Source organism: Gymnogyps californianus, chromosome 13 (genome assembly GCF_018139145.2).
Source record: "Gymnogyps californianus isolate 813 chromosome 13, ASM1813914v2, whole genome shotgun sequence".
Classification (NCBI taxonomy): Eukaryota; Metazoa; Chordata; class Aves; order Accipitriformes; family Cathartidae; genus Gymnogyps; species Gymnogyps californianus.
In genome coordinates this window covers 14453840-14476597 of record NC_059483.1, presented here as the reverse complement: position 1 = coordinate 14476597, position 22758 = coordinate 14453840, and the positions used below count along the sequence as shown (strand labels likewise).

Here is a 22758-nt window from a genome sequence, read left to right as displayed (position 1 = left end):
CTATGCTAATTAGAAACTACGGCAGTACACAAGAGCTAACATTTTTCAAACAGAAGCTATTTACTCATCTTCCATTAAAGAAAAACATCTTTGATGTTCTTGATAAAGAGACAGTCCTGAACCAGATCCTAGCAGTAGGCTACTGTGAGTGAGACTCAACTTAGGCTTTCTTTTCTTACGTGTCATGTTGAAAGTCTTACTCGAGTTTTAAATTATGTTCTTCTGAACCAAAAATCTGTTTTAAATTAAGCTTGAAAGTTATATTTTTATAAAATTTAAGTTTCAAATAAGTCATATTTTAACTTAATTTAGCTAGTGCCTAAGATGTTAATATGATCCTCATCAACTATTTGATTTCAATTTCCTGATAGTTTTAAGGAGTCCAGTTCTAGGTTTCCCATAGTTACCTATTTTCTATTCAGAGCACTCAATATTTACACTTTTTTTTTGGCCAGGAAAGTTAAGCTTCCCTAACTGAGCTGAGGATAACTGTACTACAAAATATGTGAAGGACTCTTTTTGAAATAAGTTACTTTCTAGACCTCCAAGCTGGCATATTCTTACTACAGCTAGGTCATTAATAGATACCTTTCATTACTTCAGTTGAGTACAATCTAACAAACATTTGCTTTGGAAGTAATTGTCAATAATCAGCATTTCAACATTAACATAAGTGGTTGCTCTGTATAATCATACATAACTATTATTCACAACATACTTTTGATTCATTCTCCTCTATTCAGATCATGGATGTTAACACTGTTAAAGGACTAGCTGCATCGTTACCGTATTTGACTGCACTTTATCTCATGTTTTGGTTCTTGGCATTATTTTTACATTGCTTAAAAGAAATTTGAGAAGTCCCAAAGCTTATGCATGTCCAGTTTACTCTCCTGTTACACTAACCAAAGCAGTCTTAACTTCTTTTCATGACCCAATTGGGGTCCTTTATCTTTAGCATTTCTTTACTGAACAACTGCTACCCCTTTTCTAGGAGCCTTTCTAATCACCCAGGTATTCTCTCCTTCACTTAGGGACTTTTTCCCATCCTAGTCCAAATAATGTGTGTGTGTACATACATACATATTTTTTTTTTAAAGTCAGATGAAGATTGAAGGAAAGTTACTGAAACTAGTAGTTTTTTGCTCTGTCCTTTAGCTGTCAAGCCTCTGATGAATGAGGGTTAGTACAGGCTCTTTACCTATATTTTAAGCACATTGAGTTCAAACCAAACTAAACAAAAAACAGGTGGGAAAATTCCAGCTCACGAAGCTGGCAACTACTTTCTGCAACTAATACAATTCCTCTGCTGCAACAGTATGAATGGCTGAAGCATCCCTAGTCAAAATATGCATGCTCAGTGTAAAAGGACTGCAGGGAGACAGGACAAGATCAGAAACCTGCAATGAGGAAAGACTGTTCCTGTTTTAGTGACTACATTTTGCCTAGACTTGTAGTTACAGGTTAAGGTCCTTTTTAACCACCAAAAGCATTACAAGTCACTGATGAAGATAGCAAACAAGCCAGCACAACTTTTCTTTTTGCCTTTCTTTTGAACGAGATTCTAATTCTGTTCAAACATCTAGTTATTCAGGGATTTAAACTAATACCAACTCCATTAAAGAAACGTGAATTGAGCTTTGCTTGCAGTCTGCTTCCCACTACCATGTTTCTCAAGGGCCTCCCAGATGTGTACAGGAAACAGACTGAAGATTGGATAAATTGCGCTTGGAAGCCAGTCGCTGCCATTTGCTTTCTTGAGGATCCTGCAGCTCTATCATATTACAACCATGACACATGATCAAACTACAACACCATCCCATCAGGTATTTCTGGTCACTTAAGGGGTACGGCTTCAGCAAGTCCGACTAAGCAGCAGTCTCTACAAGCTGCTGAATAGCTTTGCTTACCCAGGAGAGGGGAAAAACAAACAAACAAAGCACACCCATCATCTAAGTCACATAACTTCCAAAGGGGGGGAGGAAAAAAAAAACCCAAAACAAACCCTTTATTTTCTTTTACAAAAATACATATTTGCAGTCATGTGGTAGTTATCATACTTGTTACCAGTTTACATAGTTCCAAGAAACTACTCAGTGCTCCAGGTTAAATATTTAAGATAATTTAGTATAAGAATGGCCACTTACTAATTTCTGGATTAGAAATGCTATTCATCAGAGTGTGCAAAAAAAATTTGCAAGTTACAAATTAATGCTAAAGTGGTGTAGTTTAAGTAACGTAATAGATACTCATGACCAAAAGTTTAATGTAATTGTATACAAACCATAACAGTATTAAAATACATTATTTTCATAAAAATACCATTGTGACACTTTATATCTAAATAAGACATTTTTAGAAAGATAGTATGAAATATTTATCATACAAAAGCATATACTTATAGCAGGATTATGTCATAAGTTTTAAAAAATTCTATCCAAGCACTTAAAAGCAGAGGTTTTTTTATAACTGTGATCCACTTGTCATATAAAAGTGTATGTTGTGTGTACACTATAGCATTCAGTTTATTCTACTTGAAACTGGTCTAAGTACAACACTGCATGTGGAGCAGCTGAGTTCTTATATACCACTGAAACTTGTTCACGAAGATAAACATCACATTCTTGTTGCTTAATATGCAAGAGGAAATTACTTTTTATGCATGTCTGCTATACGCATATACTGAGAATAATTTCACGCTACAATCTTCTCTTGCCACAGTTTGACCTTTCCATAGGCTTTTTTCAGCAGAACCCAGTATCTTCTGGCTCCAGCCCCATTACCTCCTCAAACAATCTACTGGTATAAGTAAAAAAAAAACCAGGAGCCGACTGCTATGATCTCCAACTGAAACAGATTGTATATCAGCTAACTCTACTGAAATCACTGATTTTAAAATCCATATTAGAACACCACTGTGTTTATTTCCTGTGATGAATACTGCATGCTTACATTTACACTAGTGATCCACTTTAAATCCTGAATGTCAGCAGTTTAAAACCACCAATTAGTATACAATTACTTTATATTTAAGGCATGTGAGTGAGAGCACCCTAATTAACTGACATTGAATGGAAAATACTTCTCTTCAGGAAATTTTTGTCAGCTGCCTTCTCTTCTTTGAAGATGCTAAATTAAAATGGTTTTGGAAAGATGGTAAGAAGGAGAAAGGAAGAAAGTTAAGAACTGATCTGATTATTTCAGCTGTCCTTGAAACAGTTTTGAAAGCAATGATTTACCAGTAAAATACCTCAACTATAATGTATTCTGACCAAGTCACATAATATGTCAGTTGGACTTATCACTAGATGAAAACTAAAAGAAAAACAAAAAAGAGCCATCAGATACTACATCAACAGGACAGTACAGGATCAATATTGCTTACCCCTGAGTTAACAGGATTGGGTATAGCAGCACCAACTGGAAAACATTCTGCAATGCCAGCACTGCACTGTGGTCCTACACTGTGGTATCGTTTCATACACCCACAGATTTTTCTTTAAGAGCACTTATTTCAAACATTATTAGACACAGGAATTCCTTTAGTTGCATTGGTATTTAAGTGGAAAAAACAGTGAAAATAGTATAGTGGGCTACACTATTAGTACAGTCCATTTGTAGTGTTAATATACTACTTAGAGCTGTGTTCCAAACTTGGTAAGCCACTGTCTTCTGTGAAACTACATTTGCCTTTTGTTTTCTGCACAAAAAAGGCCCAGTAGAAATCATGTTGTGCCAGTTTTGAGCAAGATGTCCTGTAAGTCATCTGGAAGTGCTAGTATAATATCATTGATGTGTGTCTGCAGCTTTTTCAGTGTGTCAGTTTTCACAGGAAGATGTTCTCTGTCAGCCTGCAACTGCAAAGGTACAATAAAACATGATTTCTACTAAAAATGCAAGTTTACCTTAAGACACACCGAAGTGACATATTAGTGAATCTAGAAAATGAATTCCTCATTTGCTAACTGAGTAGGAATTTGGACAGTAGCAGGTTTCCTCAACAACCACACCACAGCATGAGCTAACACTGATTTGGACTTTCAGTAATCACAAGAAAGTTTGGTTTTCTTCCTCCCTGAGGATTCAGCCTTGCTCCCACTCAGATCAGTCACAAAGTTCCAAATAGTTTAAAAAAAAAAAAAAAAAAAAAGGATCAGTGCAATGCTTCCAACATAGCTGGACAATGTTGGGAAGCTAGCTAACTTTTCAGTCACGGCTGAAATGAACTGGTTTTGTTTTAAAAACCTGAATGATTGATTCCTTGAGCTACCTAGATCTTAAAGAATATTTTCATTTAAGTACCTGTAAACACAACTATATAATACTTTATCTAGTTAAGTCATGCAAATTTGAGCCATGTTCAGTTCAGTTACTTACCAGTTTATTCTTTAACTTTAAGACAAGATCCACCGTTTCTACTTCAGTATGCTTCTGACTCCAGAAAACCAAGTTCTAAAAGAATAAAAATTCAGCATTGAAATATTTATGGCAACATATATAATTTTCAAAAGTAGTATTAATTTACACCTACTGTTCAGACTGGGTCTTCTCCTTTTCCTTATTCTCATGCCATTTACTAAACTCATTTTACTCATGTACTGTCTCTACTGTGAACTGCAAAATCTGCTTTATTTGCATGTTTGCCCAGGACTTAGCGTAACAGGAGACTAGCATACAAACACAATACAAACAAATTAAAAAAAAAAAAAAATCATGCCAAACAGGCTTAGTTTCAAAAATAGCATCTACAATGCAAAATGGCAGTGAATGTTTACCAAATCAGATCTGCCAGCATAATGAAATATTAAAATAGTGCCAGGAGGCACTTCTTGTTTCTAGGGCATTAAAGGAGATCACATAGTCAATAACTAGTAAAATATACTCATTAAGTGAATTTTCTTATGGAAGTTCTGTTCCCCTACCCCTTTACTATTCACCTATTAAAGACATTTGCTCATGTACAGAAAGATGTTAACTCTTGGATCAAAAAAAAAAGCTAATAAGGAGCAGAATCAGTAATAAATTTGTGACACGTTTCCTTTTCTTTGCAATAAGTTAATGTCAAATATAGTTGGATAGATTCTAGGTGATGTAATTGACCTAGCTATTGCCCTGCAAATTATTTGGGCTGCTCTATTTGAACAATCTATTTGGGTTGCTACAATGTACTGTTTGGGAATTGATAAGGCAAGGGATAAAAATCAATGGCTTTTCTAAAATAACCAGCACAATTTTTCTGTTTGTTTTAAAACTGTGGTGTTGACTTACTTTTTTTGTTCTTCCTATTCCCTCTTTAGCTGTACAATCTCTTCTCCTCTTGTGATACCTTTCTTTATCAGTTATTCCGACTCAAATTATACTGATACCCACTTCAGCTTCTTCAGTAAAGAATAGATCTTACAACATAAGATCATTTATGTAGCATTTTGTTATATATCAATAAACAGATATCACTTCTCAGCTTCCAATTACTATGGATCAGTTGTAGGCTTATTTACTATCCATATCTAATTAGTTGTCAATTTTCTATGGTACTATAAACTGAGTTTATACCTTCAAAGCTACAAACAGTATCACAACTAAAAATGTGTTGTCAAATAAAATGCCAAGGAAGGAAGCTCAATGAAATAACATTATCAAATAAGAGGAAAAACTTTTTTTTGGGGGGGTGGGGTGGGGGTGTATTCAATTTCAAAATACACAACCAAACAAAAAAAGTACTAAAGATACATTTTACAAACAATGACAGTTGTTATAACAAAAGTGAACTGTATTTCATATAGTTCTCTTGCTATGTTAGTTCTAGCTTGTACTTGGTTAACAAAATCATGTTTTGCTAGATCAGACTTGACAAAATTGTCAACGTTTTTATGTTCAACCAATGAAAACAGCAGGAGTAAAACTGACTTGAGGGAGAATACATTTTTATTACAAGATGATAAATATAATCATAAACACACATTTTTCTAACCTCATTACAGAGTGCTTCTAAATGAAGGGCCTCCAACTTCTGTGTCATTTCTTTCTGCCGGCTCCTAAACCAACCATCGAAGTTTGGCGATTTCAAAAAATGCCTGGTAAAACACCGAAGCAAAATACATTTTATATTTTAATTACAATTTTGATAACACTGTTTTCTATGTCATCAAATGTAAAGTAATTATGTTTGAGGTTGAAGAAGATATTAGGACCCTTTCTCTGTTTACTTTCAAAAAAATGTAATATTCTAAAGTGGAGTATAACAAGTGCTTCTATTAATCAAGACAAGGATTGAGAAAAAAGTAAAAAAAGATGTCTGAAAGACAATAAAAATTAGGAATTTTGTCAGGAACAAAGCAAGGCTCAGTTTGAAATATCCTCATTTTTATCTTTGTGTTTGATTGGAAGGAGGAATCAAGTTAGAACCAAAAATAAAACCACAAATACTACTAGTATAGAGACCTGTAGTGTTAGTAGCATCTTATGAAAAACATTAACAGGTTACAGAGAAACAGATTTAAGCGAGTAAAGTATACTAAGCACTATCCATTCCTATTAAAGCATATATTCTAAAAGTAAGTCTTATTTAAATAAATCCTGATAATAAGTTTGCTCAGGAAAATAGCATTCGTATTACCAATGTGTCTTCATTTATATAATTTAATTTTTTATGCTGATGAAAGAAATGACCTGTAAAGCCCTATCCAGTCTCCTTTTAAACCTGATGTGAGCTGTGGTCCTGCTTTTTCCAGTGTCTTCATGAAGTCGTCTTGGCTAAACTGCCTCAGCTGTGGTGGACTCTATGGAAAAAAAAAAATCATTAGCATACCATAACTGTTTTCTCTAATGACCAGTTTCCAGCTCATTTGAATTACACTTCCTTACCTTCCATGGTGATATGCATTTTTGCAAAGGCATTAGACTTGCCACATAACGTTCCTAGGGAAAGGAACAAGAAAGGTTGTTTGCATAACCAGAATTAAAGATACACAGTCCACGTGCGTTTACTTATCACTTGTGACCACAGCCTTTTCTCTTCTAAGTATTGGTACAGGGTGGGGTCATGCACATTTACCACGAGAACCTAAGGAGCTTATCTAATACCATTTGTATTTCCCAACTACAGAACTTTATGTCAGCAAGACTCAAGAAGGGCATGAGGGAAAGGAGGACAGGAAGCAAACATATACATGGAACATATATATCCTGAACTCCAGCCACTAGTAAATAATCTCTCTTTTCTTTGGTGACAGTCCACAGGTACCTTCATATCATGGGTGATTCCAAACAGTAATCCCACTTTTTATCAAGTATTTGGAAGTGATTTTCAGAGTCCCTCATACAAACTTTAAATACAGAACCAACCTACAAAACGCTGTATCAGCTGTGGGCATCTCTGCAGTAGCAATGCTTGGCAAAGGCATGGCTAGAGCCCCAACGGGCTATCTAATGTACGAGTAGTGGAGACGTTTCTCCGCAAGGCCACTGCTGACGCTTAAGGTCTGAAGACAGGAGGCAGCTCTGCCTTGCCAGCTCACACAAGCACATCAATACAAGCTGCTATACATTTTGAAAGTGTTTGTATGCAAATGGCCGTACATTTTGATCTGTGAACATAACCAGCTTCGATAACATTATGAGAAGTCTAGTTCTATCTTTTGAAGAAACAAAGGACCCCTCCATATACTATTCTTGTGCCAGAGAATGTAAAGGGTGATCTCACCCTGTAAACTAAGATTTATGACAGAAAACGTATTAAGTTTCTTGCTTGAAGTGAAAGTTTCAGCAAGATGTGAGGGGATGCCAGGGAAAGGTTTTAGATTCACCGTACATGTCCATCCTGTCTCAAAAGAACAGGAGAGAAAGACAAATTTTAAGGAAAAACTCCTCTAATCATTAACACCCAAGGACAAACAAGTCTCTAGGGATGTCACAATTCTTGCAGACCGAAATTGGACCTGATCATGCATGCTCTAAAATGATGAAAAGTTCAGGTCATCCACAAAAAGTGTTCAGAGAGCTCAGAACAGGACAGCTGATATGTACACATCCAATGCCTGAGGTATCACTTCCCAATTTTAACCACCTGCCCAGAGAAATGACTTAACTTCACACAGAACTTTTTGCGTTGGTGAAGTCCATCGTTACTCGGGCTTCAAAACTCCAAATGCTAGGTAAAAGCATACTAGAACATATTTATTATTATCCTAATGCACAAATTAGAAAACAGATGACAAATTTCCATTTCAGTGTAAGTCAAAGCCTACAAATCTGCATGGATTCAGCAACCTAAACACAATATTCATTTGTCACCATAAAGGTATGTCAGGAGCCTACAAACACTACAGCAGGATTTCAATTTACAGGACAGGTAAGTTTTTACTATTACAGTAGATACAAATTCCTATTTTACAATTTGTTTCAGCAAATTGAGATCTCTGTCCAGAAGGAAAAAAAAAAAAAAATCCGTGAACATTAAGCATTCCAACAAACTCTGCTGACCAGTTAGAAATGAGACAAAACTTACCTCCTAACTTAGGCTTAGACACCTGAACAGGTGAAGTACCATGTTTAGAGAGCAGAACACCAGATATCTGCCATTTCCAGAACAGCATGATGCTGTACAATAAAATATTCTGATCCACTGAAAAAATATTCTGTGTGATGCCCTGATATAAAGTAGATGTATCTCAACGTTCAGTGATAGTCTCTCCTTTGTAAAAGTGTAACAGCATCTTCTAGAGTCACCTGAATTTGCAGAGTTTCCTCAGAATCTCTTTTATCTCACCCAAAACCAGAAGAAATTATCACCTGATAAAGCAAACTCTTGTGAGAATCATTCTTTTGCAGGAACAGCGTATAGAAACTGCTGGGAGCAAAACAGGAAGTCTTAAGATTTACTCTCTAGAAACCATTCTCATGAGACTCTGAGGAAAAACAAACCAGCTTATCACTAATAGACAAAGATAAAACAACAAAATCAGAAGGAAAATTCCTGAACAGAGATTATGGTTGAAGGAACTAGATTCCATTAGTCTCACTATGAACCTTCAGATTGCTGGACTCACCTCTACTACAGTTTAGAACAAAAAATGGAGGCTCTTTGCTGAGGCTGATTTAAAAAAAAAAAAAAAAGAAGAAGGAAAACACAAAACTCTGAAAGCTTTCAATGCTCTTTTGGGATTTCCGCCCCTGGATATAAAAACCATATTGGGTTTATGGCCAAGCAGAGGAGGACTGAGAAATGGCAGGTCATCATGAAAATGTCTTACACTCTAAAACCCAAGGCTTGGGGAAAGAGCAGTACTGTGCATGATCATTGCGGTCACCAGTGATCTAGAAGCTGTATTTACTGCCTCTGAGGAAGACAAAGCATGAGGATAATGATCAAAGTCTTATCTAGAATCAGGGGACATAAGTGTGTTGAATTTGTCCAAAAGTTTATGCCTGTACTTGTAAAGCAAGGTTTGATATTTAGCTATATATTCAAATTGGCCTTGTTCCGAGCAGTGGGATTGCATCAGATGTCCCAGTTAACCTACATTCATCTTTGATTTTATGATCTAGTGAAGAGCTCTGTATACGCGATTTTTCACCAAAGGTATTTTAACTGTTTGAAACAGCCATCCATACTAGATTTCATTTGCCCATTTTTTTTGGAAACAGCAGTAATAATGAGGAAAACTGAGACGAGGTAAGAGAAAGCAAATTCTGTAGCTCCTGCTACATATTGGCCATTAACATTCCCTGACAGGAAATGAGACGGAGATAAAGCTGAGTTTCACAATAATCCTTTTGCCAGTTCTAGATGCTCTGAATCTAAGTAGAGACATTGCCTTTTTCTCAAAAGTCTCTTGCAACTTTTGTTTATGCTTGACGTAGGTGCAAGATTTGAAAATCCTGCAAATACTGCAGTAATCTGAGGAAATAGCTGCCTTGAGGCCATAAAACAACTGCCCAAGGAGGTCTGACTGCTGAAATTTGTCTACTGCAGTTAATCCAATGGCAAAAAAACTCCAAAATCAACAAACAAAAAAAAGAAAACCAAAACAAAACCCAAACTGTCTACCTTTGGAGACATTGTTCTTTGAAAGTCAGATAGAACATAGGTAAAAATGGAGTTGCAAAGATAAATAAGTCTGTGAAGAAGTAAGAGAAGTAAATTAATTGCCTAGGGGACAAGTAATGAAATGCTCTGTCTGGACAAGGCAGATGAAAGGAACCAAGATGTGCTAGATACAGTTTCTCATGTCAAGCATGACAGCAGTGAGTGCACAAATATGACTGGAAAGGGGAAAATTTCTCTAAACTTTAATGATTTGCATGGAAAAGCAGTACCACTAGAAGACAGAATAAATATTTAATGGAAAAAATTAAGCCAGTCTAATTTACCAGTTGAATTGGTTGATCTTTCACTTTTTAATAGAAAGATTACCTTGTAGTATCCCCTCAGCTATCATAGCAAATAGTAATTTGCTACAAGAGTATACACTTATAGAGCTCTTCTCATTACAAAGCACTTTCCAACTCTACCTTTCCAATATTGACATTTCTCAAGCTCAAGGGAAACACTCTTACACTTACATGAAAAAAATTTTAAAAAATTAAAAATTTCAACAGTGGACGGGTTCCAAGTGTTGAGGAAGGATTAAAGAAATTTCCTTCTTACTCCATGTTAAAATACACACACACAAGAGTTTTGCTTTGCATAACTGCTGCACAGTACATCACAAGCAAACATCTGAAAATGCTGTCTAGCAACATATACAAAGAAGCATGCCTTTCTGAGATGCGAACCTTTTGTCTACATATATAAATGTTTCATTTTTAACATTAAGCTACGGCCTTCATCATTTTTATGCTAAGTATGGTAATTAAAGAATTCTAAGACTACAGTATTTTAGAAAAGTCAAGACATAGCTTAATGGTAAATTTCTGTAGCTCAAATATTACTCACAGAATCACAAAATGGTTGAGGTTGGAAGGGACATCTGGAGGTCATATGGTCCAACTCCCCTCTTTTCCCCCCTGCTCAAGCATACCTGCAGGCTGCCCAGGACTATGCCCAGACAGTTTTTTAAATATCTCCAAGGATGGAGACTCCATAGCCTCTCTGGGCAACCTAACCTGTTCCAGCAGTCAGTCACCCTCACAGTAAAAAAGTGTTTCCTGATGGCTGACAGACCCTCCTGTGTTTCAGTTTGGGCCCACTGCCTCTTGTCCTGTCAATGGGCACCATGGAAAGCAGCCTGAATCCACCTCGTTTATATCCTCCCTTCAGATTTATATACATTTATATACATTGCTGAGATTCCCCCCCCCCCCCCCCCCCGAACCTTCTCTTCCCTAGGCTGAACAGTCCCTCTATCATTTTAGTGGCCCTTCACTGGACTCTCTCCAGTGCCTCCATCTGTCTCTGGTACTGGGGAGCCCAGAACTGGACATGATACTCCAGGTGTGGCCCCACCAGTACTGAATAGAGGGGAAGGATCACCTCCCTCAACCTGTTGGCAACACCCCTCCTAATGCAGCCCAGGATACCATTGGCCTTCTTTGCTTCAAGGGCTTATTGCTGGCTGATGTTCAACTTCATGTCCATTAGGATCCCCAGATCCTTTTCTGCAAAGCTGCCTTCCAGCCGGGCGGCCCCCAGTATATACTGCTGCATAGGTTTATTCCTCCCTAGGTGTAGGACTTTGCACTTCTCTTTGCTGAACTGCATGAGGTTCCTGTCAGCCCATTTCTCCAGCCTGCTGAGGTCCCTCCAAACAGCAGCACAATCCTCTGGTGTATCAGCCACTCCTCCCAGTTTCGTACCATCAGCAAACTTGCTGAGGGTACACACTGCCCCATCATCCAGATCACTAATGAAGATGTTGAACAGTACTGGACCCAGTGTTGGCCCCAGGGGTACGCTGCTAGTTACTGGATAGTGACTGGACTTATTCAGTCAGGCTAACGCCAAAAAAGCTACTCCATATTACATACGTAAAATACCCATTAGTCTAAGAACTCACTAATGGAATAATGAAACTTTCCGTCAATTCCAAAAAATACCGCCGAAGAATCACACTCTGTGCTTCTGTAGGACGTTTCTGTTGTACACCCTTAAAAAAAAGAAATAAAATATCACATTAAGTCCGTTACCCCAAAATACATAAGTAGTTGTGGCGGTTTTTTTAAGAATATTTATTCCAGGACTTCTGTATTCATTTGCCACAAGCCTACACATAGCACCCTCTACTGTGAACCATGAAAGGAAAGCAACAGTATCCAGTCCTTTTGCACTGATATTTATCCCTTCAATTGCTGATTTTTTATTTTCATATAAAGAAATTCAAGGAAAGAAAAATCTCTATAAACAAACTTGTGCAAATCAGTTACAGTTTGGAAGCTCTGATTCTTACACACCTCACGCATGAGATTTCTAGACCAAAGAGACTAGAGGGGGATGGCAGAGGGTGGAAAACCCAAAACAGATGAACTCATCTATCACTTCAATTCTCCAAATTATTAAGCTAATTTCTTGAGTTCTACCATTCATGTTGTTATAGAAATTGCGAACAAGGCAGCACCCCTTCTTCTACAATGAGGGTGTAAATCTATCTATTCATTTATGAATTGGGGCAAAGGAATCACAATCCAGTTTCATTTCAGTTATGTAAACAGAGCTCAGCCTTAAATGAAAACACCGTACGACAGTACACAAAACAACTTCCATTAAGAAGAGACTTGCAGTATTACCTTTTGTAACTGTTTAACAATTTCTTCATCTTTGTTCAAGTATGGCTTGTAAGAGGTATAAACACCTAAAGAAAAAAAGCAGCATATAGTCAAAGGAAAATGGGGTATGCTTTTTAAAATTAAAATACTGGTAATTTAACTCTGAAGCAACTTATTACCAGGTTTGGAGTCCAAAGTTTTTAGGTTCTTCAGTTTTTTCACCTTCACCTGCTTTGGAACTTCACCTGCCAAAACATTTAAAGCCACCTTACTTGAAATCTCCATCTCTGTTACTAGATACTACAGTCGATGTGCTATACGTTGCACTGATTTTTAGAAATGGATACTTTCATTTAGAAGACTATCTAATATTGTAAGAAGCATTAGAAACACTGACAAGCATCCAAGTATATATCCAAAAAGATCCAGTAAACATGAATAACAGCATACAGGCTTTTCACTTTATATAAGGGTTCCCTGTTGAAAAGAAAAAAAAAACAAAATCAAACCAAAAAACCAAAAGGACAACCTTCTGAATCAAAGCAGCCAAATAAAATACTGACTATATAGCAGTGAATGACTGTTTCATTAATTTCAAATTTTATTCAATCTTCCTTTGTTCCACTTAGGGTAAACACTTTCAGGAACAAATCTTTAGTACCTTGGCCAAAATAAAAATTGTATACAAGAATCCATGGCTACTGTTTTAATCTAAGCGTTGTAAGAAAATTAATTTAAGTCTCCTTTTCCATAGGCCAAACTAAGGGTTTGTTTTGTTTTTCAAATATATCCTTCTCCAGCCAGAAGACCCTGTTAACAGTCTTGCAGCCTCTGCAGAACCTTCCTCTTAGATCTAGTTGGATGCTCAACTTCAGAAAAGATAGTGGTATAAATTGCTTTTGAAACTGCAGAGTGGGGAGAAAAGGGGGGAAAAAAAACCTCCAACAACAAAAAAAAAAAAAAATCACAAGCCCTCTCTTTGTCCCCTAAAGAAATAAAACTTAAATTTTTAGAGGCAGGTCAGACATACATCTCTAGAACTTCCTGACTAAGCATCTCACATAGCTGCACCAAAACTTTAGAATTTCATACTTGAAACTCTATATATCAAATTTGAAGGCAACCTGTGTATATGGCTTTGCAGAGGTTTAATAGTGTAATTAAGATTCTATTTTCCAAACCTTAACTATACAGCAGCTAGCTAACTCCTCCCCGCACCCCCCCAAATCCCTACAGGTATTATGAAGCATAGACACGCATGATATTTTAAAGTAAAGCAAAACCTTGCCAAATTATATTGAACACAGTACGTAATCCTTAATTAATTTGGTGTATTGAGAAATTGAATGTAACTTATTCTACAGAAATGAATTTCATGGTGTATTATCCTAACTGGATATTTATGCATTCCCACTTTCAGAACAGAATAGTGAACCTGTCACAGCAAACAGCTACATTCAGGAATTTCATATAATAATTAGAGTATTGCAGTATTTTATTACAGGCTAGCAATTGACATGTTATCCAAGACTACATTAAAATTCTACTCAATCATGTAAGGAAATCATCCAACTTGAACAATTAATAATTACTGGAATATTGCCAGATTAGAAATATATTATCAAAATACTGTCAACAAACAACTTTTTATATTATTGTAACATTCAAACGTAGCTTTCACATAGGTCTTACTTTCTGTGCACTTGCTGTGACTGATTTATTACATTCTACTCATCCTAAAATTAACATCAGTAATAAATGATGTTTTTGATTTTAATACTGTATTGGTGGAGATACAAGAACAGGATTGTGCGAAAGGTAAAACATTATTACTAATGAGTATTACCACCTTTTGCATTTAATATACTAGATCTGGCAATACAAGACAGAGTACTCAAGAGCCTAATTTCACTTGACAGATTGACATCCGTGAGGATTTGGTTAGTATTAAATTAAATTAATTGAACTAAATTACATATGTTTGTAAATAAATAAGCACACAGTTAGATCTTGTTGCACAGGACTGTAGAAGATACTTGTACTTTACCTGGAAGTTTAATATCTCCAATTCGGATAATGTGAGGCCAGTGCTGAAGTGTTTTAGCAAAAAAAGGATTCGTCACCCCTAGAATGACAGACGGTCTAGAAAAATAATGACAATGTTTAGAATATGACAGTAAGAGCTTCTGTCTTAATGAATACAAAAGGTCAACTTAAAATTCTTAACTTGAAATTATTTTCCTTTTGTATTTAAGAGTTACATTTTAAGTTGCATGTAAAAGCACAGTATGTTTATCAAAGTTTTAGAAAATAGCGAGAGAGATGTATCTTAATGTCCAATTGCTAGTGGAGAACAAAAGTGACATCATCTGCTTAGACTCTTGGCTAAATTCTGCCCATTTGCAATGATGAGAACAGGGTACTATCTGACATCTGATTTTTTTTTTAATGAGCAGGAATCTGACCCATATTTGAAAGACAAATTGCTACTTTTCAAGGTTTGATTATAACAAACTCTCACTACTTGAATGTGCATGTCAACATGACTGCTGTTTGTACGAGACTTCTCAGTAGAGCTACTGCTCAGATGACACTATTAAGAAACAGAGACACTTAATATCCTACTTCCTTTCCAACACTCCAGCGTTCTTTGTTAAAACGCAGTTATCACGTGATGAAGTACAAGCACATTAATAGCATTGTGCCCAAGCTCACAACCTGTCAGATTTTTCTGTCTACTCTGTGCTTAGAATCTGGCTTTGAGGATGCATAGGGGCACCCAGAGAACAAGAGGCAGTAAGAGCACAGGGCTGCTGCTACAGCATAGGCCTGCAGAATTTGGGATTTATAGCACTAGTATGATGAAATATCAACATATTTTTCAGTATAGTGGCTGCCATCCATTTTACAGCCAAACGTTAGCTAAGGAGAGAGTATAACTGCAAGCCTCATTGGAACTGCCATATTAAAAATAGGTTTATCATCACTTCTTCAGATTGGTTTTAAAAATCCCAAATTTTAACACTTTCTGTACACCATCCTTGAGTTTTCTGTTTCTCAAAGCAAGGCGGGGAGAAAACCAACAAGTAATCTTTCTTTAAATTTTTATTTAATTCTTCCAGCTATATCATGATGGCAATTGGGCATCAATTTCTATGTTAACCTACAAACATTTCTGACTTTCATTCCTCCCCCCACTTGCTAATTATAACTTTTATATATATATATATAAAAATAAAAACCTCATTAGGCATTCACAGATAGGACAAAAATCTGATCATACAGCTCTGTAACTTAGTATAATGTCTGGGCTATGGAAATAGCCATTTTCATCTCTCCATTCCATCTTAGAATGAGCAGCACCAAATTGTATCAGTTTCTCAGAAGTCTTTTCTTGCTTGTCACTGACTCAACCTTCACCAGAAAAATCACTTCTTCTGAGTCCTACTGCTGTTCAAGTATGTTCACCTGAAAACATTTTATTCCACATATTATATATTTTTCCCCACTCATTTGAATTAAGTTTCCTTATTTTTTGCTGTTTCTATAATGCTGTTAAACTCATTTGCATTATTGATTTAAATTCATTGGGATTTACAAATGTTGTTCATGATTTTTTCAGTGTTATCATACATGATTTACAATCTCTCTTCCAAAACAATAAAGACCCACGTCCATAAAAAGGTCTCAACAGATTCCTTTGTTGTACTCTGAAAAATCAATTTATGATGTTTTATCTTATGTTCTTTTCATGGTCATGTCATAAGAATCACCATAAGAAACAGAGGCTCAAAAGAACCCAAACAATAGGCATTCTCCTTCTCCCTAGGAATTGATCAAGTCTAACCTAACTTAACTCAACTATTAAATATTCTCATGCCTATTTTGTGGGAACCAAAAAGCAAGTTTCACACAGAATTGGTTTGGACCAATGTACACAAATTTACATTCTTTTACTAACCGGAGGGTTAAAGACCGAGGCTTAAAGTCAAGTAAGGCTTTCATTTACACACACACAAAAATAATAATTCTCCAGGTCAAGGTAAACTGGTAGCAAATCATGAGGAATGTTGTTTCACTGCTACTGGTGATATAATAGCAAGACTTGGTAAGCTACTTGGGCACTTTTAGGAGCCTTAATCTATCATATTTACTAGAAGCAGTTCTGATTTTAAACCACTGAAGTAATTTCTGAAAAGGTATGATAGATCAAAACATCTAGATGAAAAATACCCCCTTGCTCACCTCTCGCTAAAGGTAATAAAATACACAGAATCTGCATCATCTGGATTCTTCCCCTTCTTAAGGGCCACTGCTTTAAAAGCCTATTTCCCATCTTTCCAATTTTTTTGTTTTCTGTAAGAAAGCCAGAGCAATTCTAGCTCTATTTCAAATACGAACGTACATACTGAACAACCTTTCTATTTTGCTACAGAGGAGCAGATGCAATTTTTAAACATGGGTTACTGAAGTTTAACCAAATTCTTCCTGGAATTATTTTTAGAAACTAAATTACATACTGCGTAACCATTCCCATGGAATACAATCTGAAACACAGTGCCTATGTTTGTATGTTTTTCCACTGCTGTATCTCTGGCAATAATTTTGTTGAGACAAAAAATACAGTAAAAAAACCCAGTGAAACAAACAAAAACCCCAACACAACAACCACTGCCTGTTCAGACATTAGAAAAAATTTATTTATAAAAAGATCAGTGAATCTAACACATGCACTCCATTCCCAAATCAAGTTGCATTTAAATAACATATAATAAGAAATATTGGAGGCATATGTTCTCAAAATAAGAGTAGGATTAAAAAAAAAAATTAAGATGAAAAGTGTGTCCTTAAAGCAGTTTCAAACAGAATTGTTTTTGTAGACTTATGCTCTTAAAAAAAGAATCTTAATTTCTTAATTATTTACAACATTTTTCTAACAAATTTAGTGAAGACATATTTACTTTTATAAATTATTGTCTCAACTAGGACACCAACTGGATTAACTTTACAAAACAGCTGTAAGGATGTTGAATTCTAGAAGTCACTTTAATTAGTAATTGCTCAAAAATAAAAACAATTACAGAACAATTTCCCAAGGAGCTACTGTGGAGCTGGTGTCGCACACACAAACCCTTACGGAAAGCAAAACTTTTCTTGCTTTCATATTTGCAGTTTTACTTATTCTGTACACAAGTATCCTATGAAGCTCAAACGTAGTTTAACTATGACATTGTTTCATAACTTCTTTATCCTACCTAACTGGAGTGAAAACGTAAAACAGCTAATTATTGCACTCTGTAAGATAAATCTTATAAATAAGGAGTCTAAATGTAATTCTCTGATGACAGACATTCAGAATAGTTAACCAGTATCTTAAAACAAATTTATGGTTACGAGTGGCTTTGAGCAACACCTTCACAACAAAGTTTGATTTACTTACGGGGCTTGCGTGCGAGTTGTATATTCTTTGAATTCACTGTCATGTATGGTAAAGTATGGCCTGAAATCACTGCAGTACTTTAATGGTGAAATACAACTGCAAGGTAGAAAGAGGATAAGCTTATTGTATTCATGCAGTGCAAAATTTCATGAAAGAAACAAGCAAATCTAAAATTCGTAATGCTTTGTTATATTCGGATCAAATGAAGTTGCACTCAGCTGCAATCTACAGTGACTCACTTAGTCCTTAGTTAGGAAGCTCCACTACATTTACCTAACAAGTGCCAACACGGTTTCTGAAGATTCTGATGGTGATGGTGCCATCACAACAAGCGGTTCTCCTAGCAGTACTAGTTCCCAAAGCATCTGAACGTGAAAGAACACTGGGGAGAAACACCTAAAAATAGATTGAGGTATTTTAATACACTTCACATAACCAGAAGAAATATGTATTCGATTAAGAACTGGATAAAAAGGAAGTCTGCAGTAGTATTTAACAGACATTTGAAACATATAAAATAGTCTCGTAAAATGGAACATTTAATGAACTTGCTTATTTATTGCAGTTTTAGCCTGCATGTTGTCTGAATTGTTTTTTAGCCAGCTTTACAGAAAAAGAATATTAAAAACAATACTGATAAATGTTCGCTTGCCAGCTATGAGATATGCGTTATGGAACCGTCATAAATCTTTGACTTGTGGGAATTCACAACTAGGAATACGTCAGTCCAAACTCCTACCTGAAAAGATCTACTTCATGAACAGTCGGTAAAGCCATGGAGATCTGAGCATCTGCCTAAAAGACATCGCAATGCTTGGTTTTTAGTCATCAGAATACCTAGGTATTAAATGAAACAGTTTCCCTTAAATGCTTACAGACAGTAGCTGGTATATACCCTAATTATTTACCACTACTGTACTACTGCAGTATGTCCTACATTATCTCCACAAGTAACTATTTTTGTGTGCTAAAAGCAAGATTTCCCCCAATGCACACACCCCCCACTTATAGGCATGCAACTTTCAGTCCAGAAAAGATACAAAATACTGAAGCTGTTTTAAACAAGAGTCACGCAGCACATGAAGGCACAGACAGATTTGGTTTATATCCATCTTCTATGGCTGAAGTTTTTTATTCTGTTTTCATCCTCAAAAAAACCTAGTTTAGCATCATTTCACCCATTAAAAGAATGTTCAAGTTCAGTAATTTTGTCAGCCAACTATCCTCTTCCAGGAGGTGGACATCCCTCTTCTAAAGTACTTCGGGTAACTGGCTTGGAATACCTTTTCTATGAAGAATCCAACTCTAGACTCCTCCACTCAAAGTCTCAAAGACTGTGGATTTCATTATTATCGAAGTATATGAGGATTTGCTACCAGTCTTTTTTGAACAAGTTTGAAGTAGAAGAACGAAGGCAGATACTTAGCTTTGTCTTGGGATTATATACAATAGAAGTATCTCATCTCTACCTGGTGCATATTCTGTACTACTGGTGTTGTTCCAGGCTTGTCACGGTATGTTGGAATCCGCAACTTTAAAAGAAAAAGAAAGTTTTTTTTCCTTGTATCGAATTCAGCAGAGTCTTAAAATGCTGACTTACAGACAAGATGTAACATTTAAAAAGGGTATACTACAGCATGACGCTTAATTTACTCTACAGAACATTCACATCACAATGAATACATAACTGAAGACTACAAATCATTGCTACAGGAATCAATATGCAACACTATGTAGTACTACACTGCAAATTGAACATTAGAATATGAAAATTATATTTCAGTTAAAAAAAGACTACTGATAACATTAGTCACAACTATTACAGTAATTTCAATAAAAATACATTTAAATATTGGAGAGAACGATCTGAAATAAGGTTATGGGGTTTTGAGGTTGTACAGAATTACTTTTAGAAAAAATCCTCTCCTAAAAAACATCAGACATCCTGGTGGGTATGAGGCAGAATCCAAATAGACTGAACAACATAAATACGTTTTTCTGACCTCACAGTCTGCATCTATAAGTCTCGAGTACTACAAATTTAATCATACTGGAAGCTGGTGTGCATAAATGGATGTAATTTATACACAACAATTAAAACTGACTGCCCAAGCAGTGTAAAAACCAGGGACAAAATCACTGAAGATGGTAATTATGGCTTTACTCAGTTTAGGAACGCAATTTCAACTCTCATGGATAAGGATTACTGATGAGATAAATGCAGGCAATACCCAAACAAGACATATCTGACACTCATCATTCTCATCCAGCATCCAGAACACTGCTTTACTAAATTTGTGCTTTCAAAACAGCTTCAGAAACTTTTCCTTCCTCTCCCTGGTGATATACATGTGTCTAGCCATAAACTTGAGAGTATCTGCTAAGAATGCACTTCCAACTGTAACCTCTGGATCCATCAAATCCATTTAATTGCATTTCATATGAAGATGCTATGGCTCCCAGAGGCCCAGTTCTTAGCCACCATTTAACCTCCACAGTTCTTCCCCATGCACTAAATACAACTTCTTCAATAGCTTTCTTCAGTCATATTTCACTTTCACTGAAAATTATCAACAGACCAAGAAATTAACTTCTCGTGTGTGGGCCAAAAAAGATTTTTACTTGTGAAACTTCAGGAACAAGAATGATTTTCATCAATATATTTAATTTGCTTGACTGAAACTCAGTTCTCAGTATTTTGAAATGTTACTTAATGTTTGATTTGACAAATATAACTAGCATTAAAGTGTCCTAGAATGCATATTCCAGAAGGATAATATAGACACTGCAATTAGCAGTTGTATTGAAACGTCGCTTTTTAATATCTACAAAAATTACATGTTAACCTATGCACCATAAAAGATCCTCCCCTCCTCCCCCCAATCAAGGAACCTAATCAAGATCTCCCAGACCTTCACTCTGAGTGGAGTATACATCTATTCCTGTTCTGAAGTATGAGACACTGAAAACAAGAATACAGTATTTATACAGTAAAGGGAGGGGAAAGCACTCTCAGAGAAAAATAAGTGCAGGAGTATTTACCTTCATTATAATACCCATAATAGGCAAATGCAGTATTTTCCCTGGAATTGGTGGTGGCCAGCGATCAACATCGCTACAAACTTGAAGAAAAAAAAAGGTATAATTTATAACTAGCTTATATACGCTATAACCCATGATATTGTAGTCACCTTTGTGCACACTGCAATTTTAAATTAGTGCTGATAGCCCACAGCAGTTCTACTTATCTCTTGATCACTCTAAATTCTGAAGTTTTACAGTCTTTTTGACATTCTTAATGTATTACTTCGTTAGAACTATAAAGTTTTTCATTTCAAGGAAACAGTATCCTCTTGTCTTCCATTTCTTGTAGCAACTAGACTCACAATCAGTTGTAAGAAATGTTATATGAGAAACCATGAAAGTATGTATTAAGAAACTTTGAAAAGAACTCACACATTCATGTACATTTGCTACTGTAGAACAAATAAACACAAGTAGTTAAGGAAAAAGCTAGCAAGCTTCAAAAGCTTGGCTAGAAAGTTTTTCAGCATTTTGTTGTAAACAATTATGAATATCATTACTAATTCTAGTAGTTTCTGCAGACTTTTTGTTCATAATACAACCTGTCAAAAAAACCCTGTTTATCTACAGCTGATTAAAAAAATACAATTCCTTCATCAAGAATGGTTTCCACAAATTGCTGCTCAGTGAAAGCACAAACACACGAATGTTGTATAGGGCAGACACAGTACAAAGAACACAGCACTTCTGGGCAAAGAGCAAATAACTTCCCCATTTGGCCCTCTCTGGCTCTTAAAGTTCTACAGTAAGGCTGAGACACTTGTTACCAGTGCTGTTCTGTTGCTTTTTCCCTTTGGTCAAAGAAGGAAGGGAAGGAAAAAAAAAAAACCAACCAACCCCCAACCCCCCCCCCCCCAAAAAAAAAAACCAACCCACAAGATGACATTTGTACAGTTGCTTACAAAAGTTGTCAGAATGCCCAAAAGGACTCAATTTGTGAAGAGTGCAAACTAAGGATTGCCATCAGCTACTTGTGCTGAACAGCTGGTCCTGAAACACACAACAAAACCCTAGATGTTTTTTAGGGAGGAGCTTCAACTCTCCCATGGAGGATCCAAAATTAGATTGGCTTTGTTCAATGATCTAGAAATCAAGCCAGTCTGCTGAAGTTTCAACCCTCTACCCTGCAAGAAGACAGAAATGCAAGCTAGAATGTGACAGTGTTGTTTGTTATTTCTCCAAAAGAAGTATGTGATACTGTAAGAGTTCTTCCAGACCAACACAGTAGTACCACTACCTGCTTCCAGGAAAGCTTCACTTTTTTCAAAATATTCTGGTGCTATTTGCTTAAGCATGGTGCGAAAGAGATGGACATAAGGTAGCTTGCTGATGAGGACCAGCGACTGGAATAAAGATTAACAAAACAAAAACATAATTTTAAGTTAACCCTTTCCCTCAGTTCTATTGCAGTTGTACTGGTTATCCTCAGAGAACGTCAAGTGCGATTTTTCTCACACATGCAAGCCAACCACACATTTGACTACAGGCAAATGCAAACAAACAACTCCCAAAAGTTCCCAACTTGTTGTTTT

General features: G+C 36.1%; 1 protein-coding gene across 1 annotated transcript in view; it reads right to left on the bottom strand.

Moving 5' to 3' along the window:
- Window positions 1–1990: 1990 nt before the first annotated feature.
- The window catches only part of DENND6A (DENN domain containing 6A), a 28731-nt gene continuing 7963 nt past the window's right edge, over window positions 1991–22758 (bottom strand). The window contains exons 6-20 of the mRNA XM_050904547.1: window positions 22464–22569; window positions 21185–21264; window positions 19612–19674; window positions 18882–18937; window positions 18416–18538; window positions 18143–18238; window positions 14750–14844; window positions 12882–12947; window positions 12724–12788; window positions 11997–12086; window positions 6865–6918; window positions 6670–6779; window positions 5972–6074; window positions 4378–4452; window positions 1991–3857 (exon numbers count right to left, since the gene is read on the bottom strand). Of these exons, the coding sequence (XP_050760504.1) occupies window positions 3726–3857; window positions 4378–4452; window positions 5972–6074; window positions 6670–6779; window positions 6865–6918; window positions 11997–12086; window positions 12724–12788; window positions 12882–12947; window positions 14750–14844; window positions 18143–18238; window positions 18416–18538; window positions 18882–18937; window positions 19612–19674; window positions 21185–21264; window positions 22464–22569 (1314 nt within the window). The 3' untranslated portion in view covers window positions 1991–3725. The remainder of the gene's footprint in view (window positions 3858–4377; window positions 4453–5971; window positions 6075–6669; window positions 6780–6864; window positions 6919–11996; window positions 12087–12723; window positions 12789–12881; window positions 12948–14749; window positions 14845–18142; window positions 18239–18415; window positions 18539–18881; window positions 18938–19611; window positions 19675–21184; window positions 21265–22463; window positions 22570–22758) is intronic.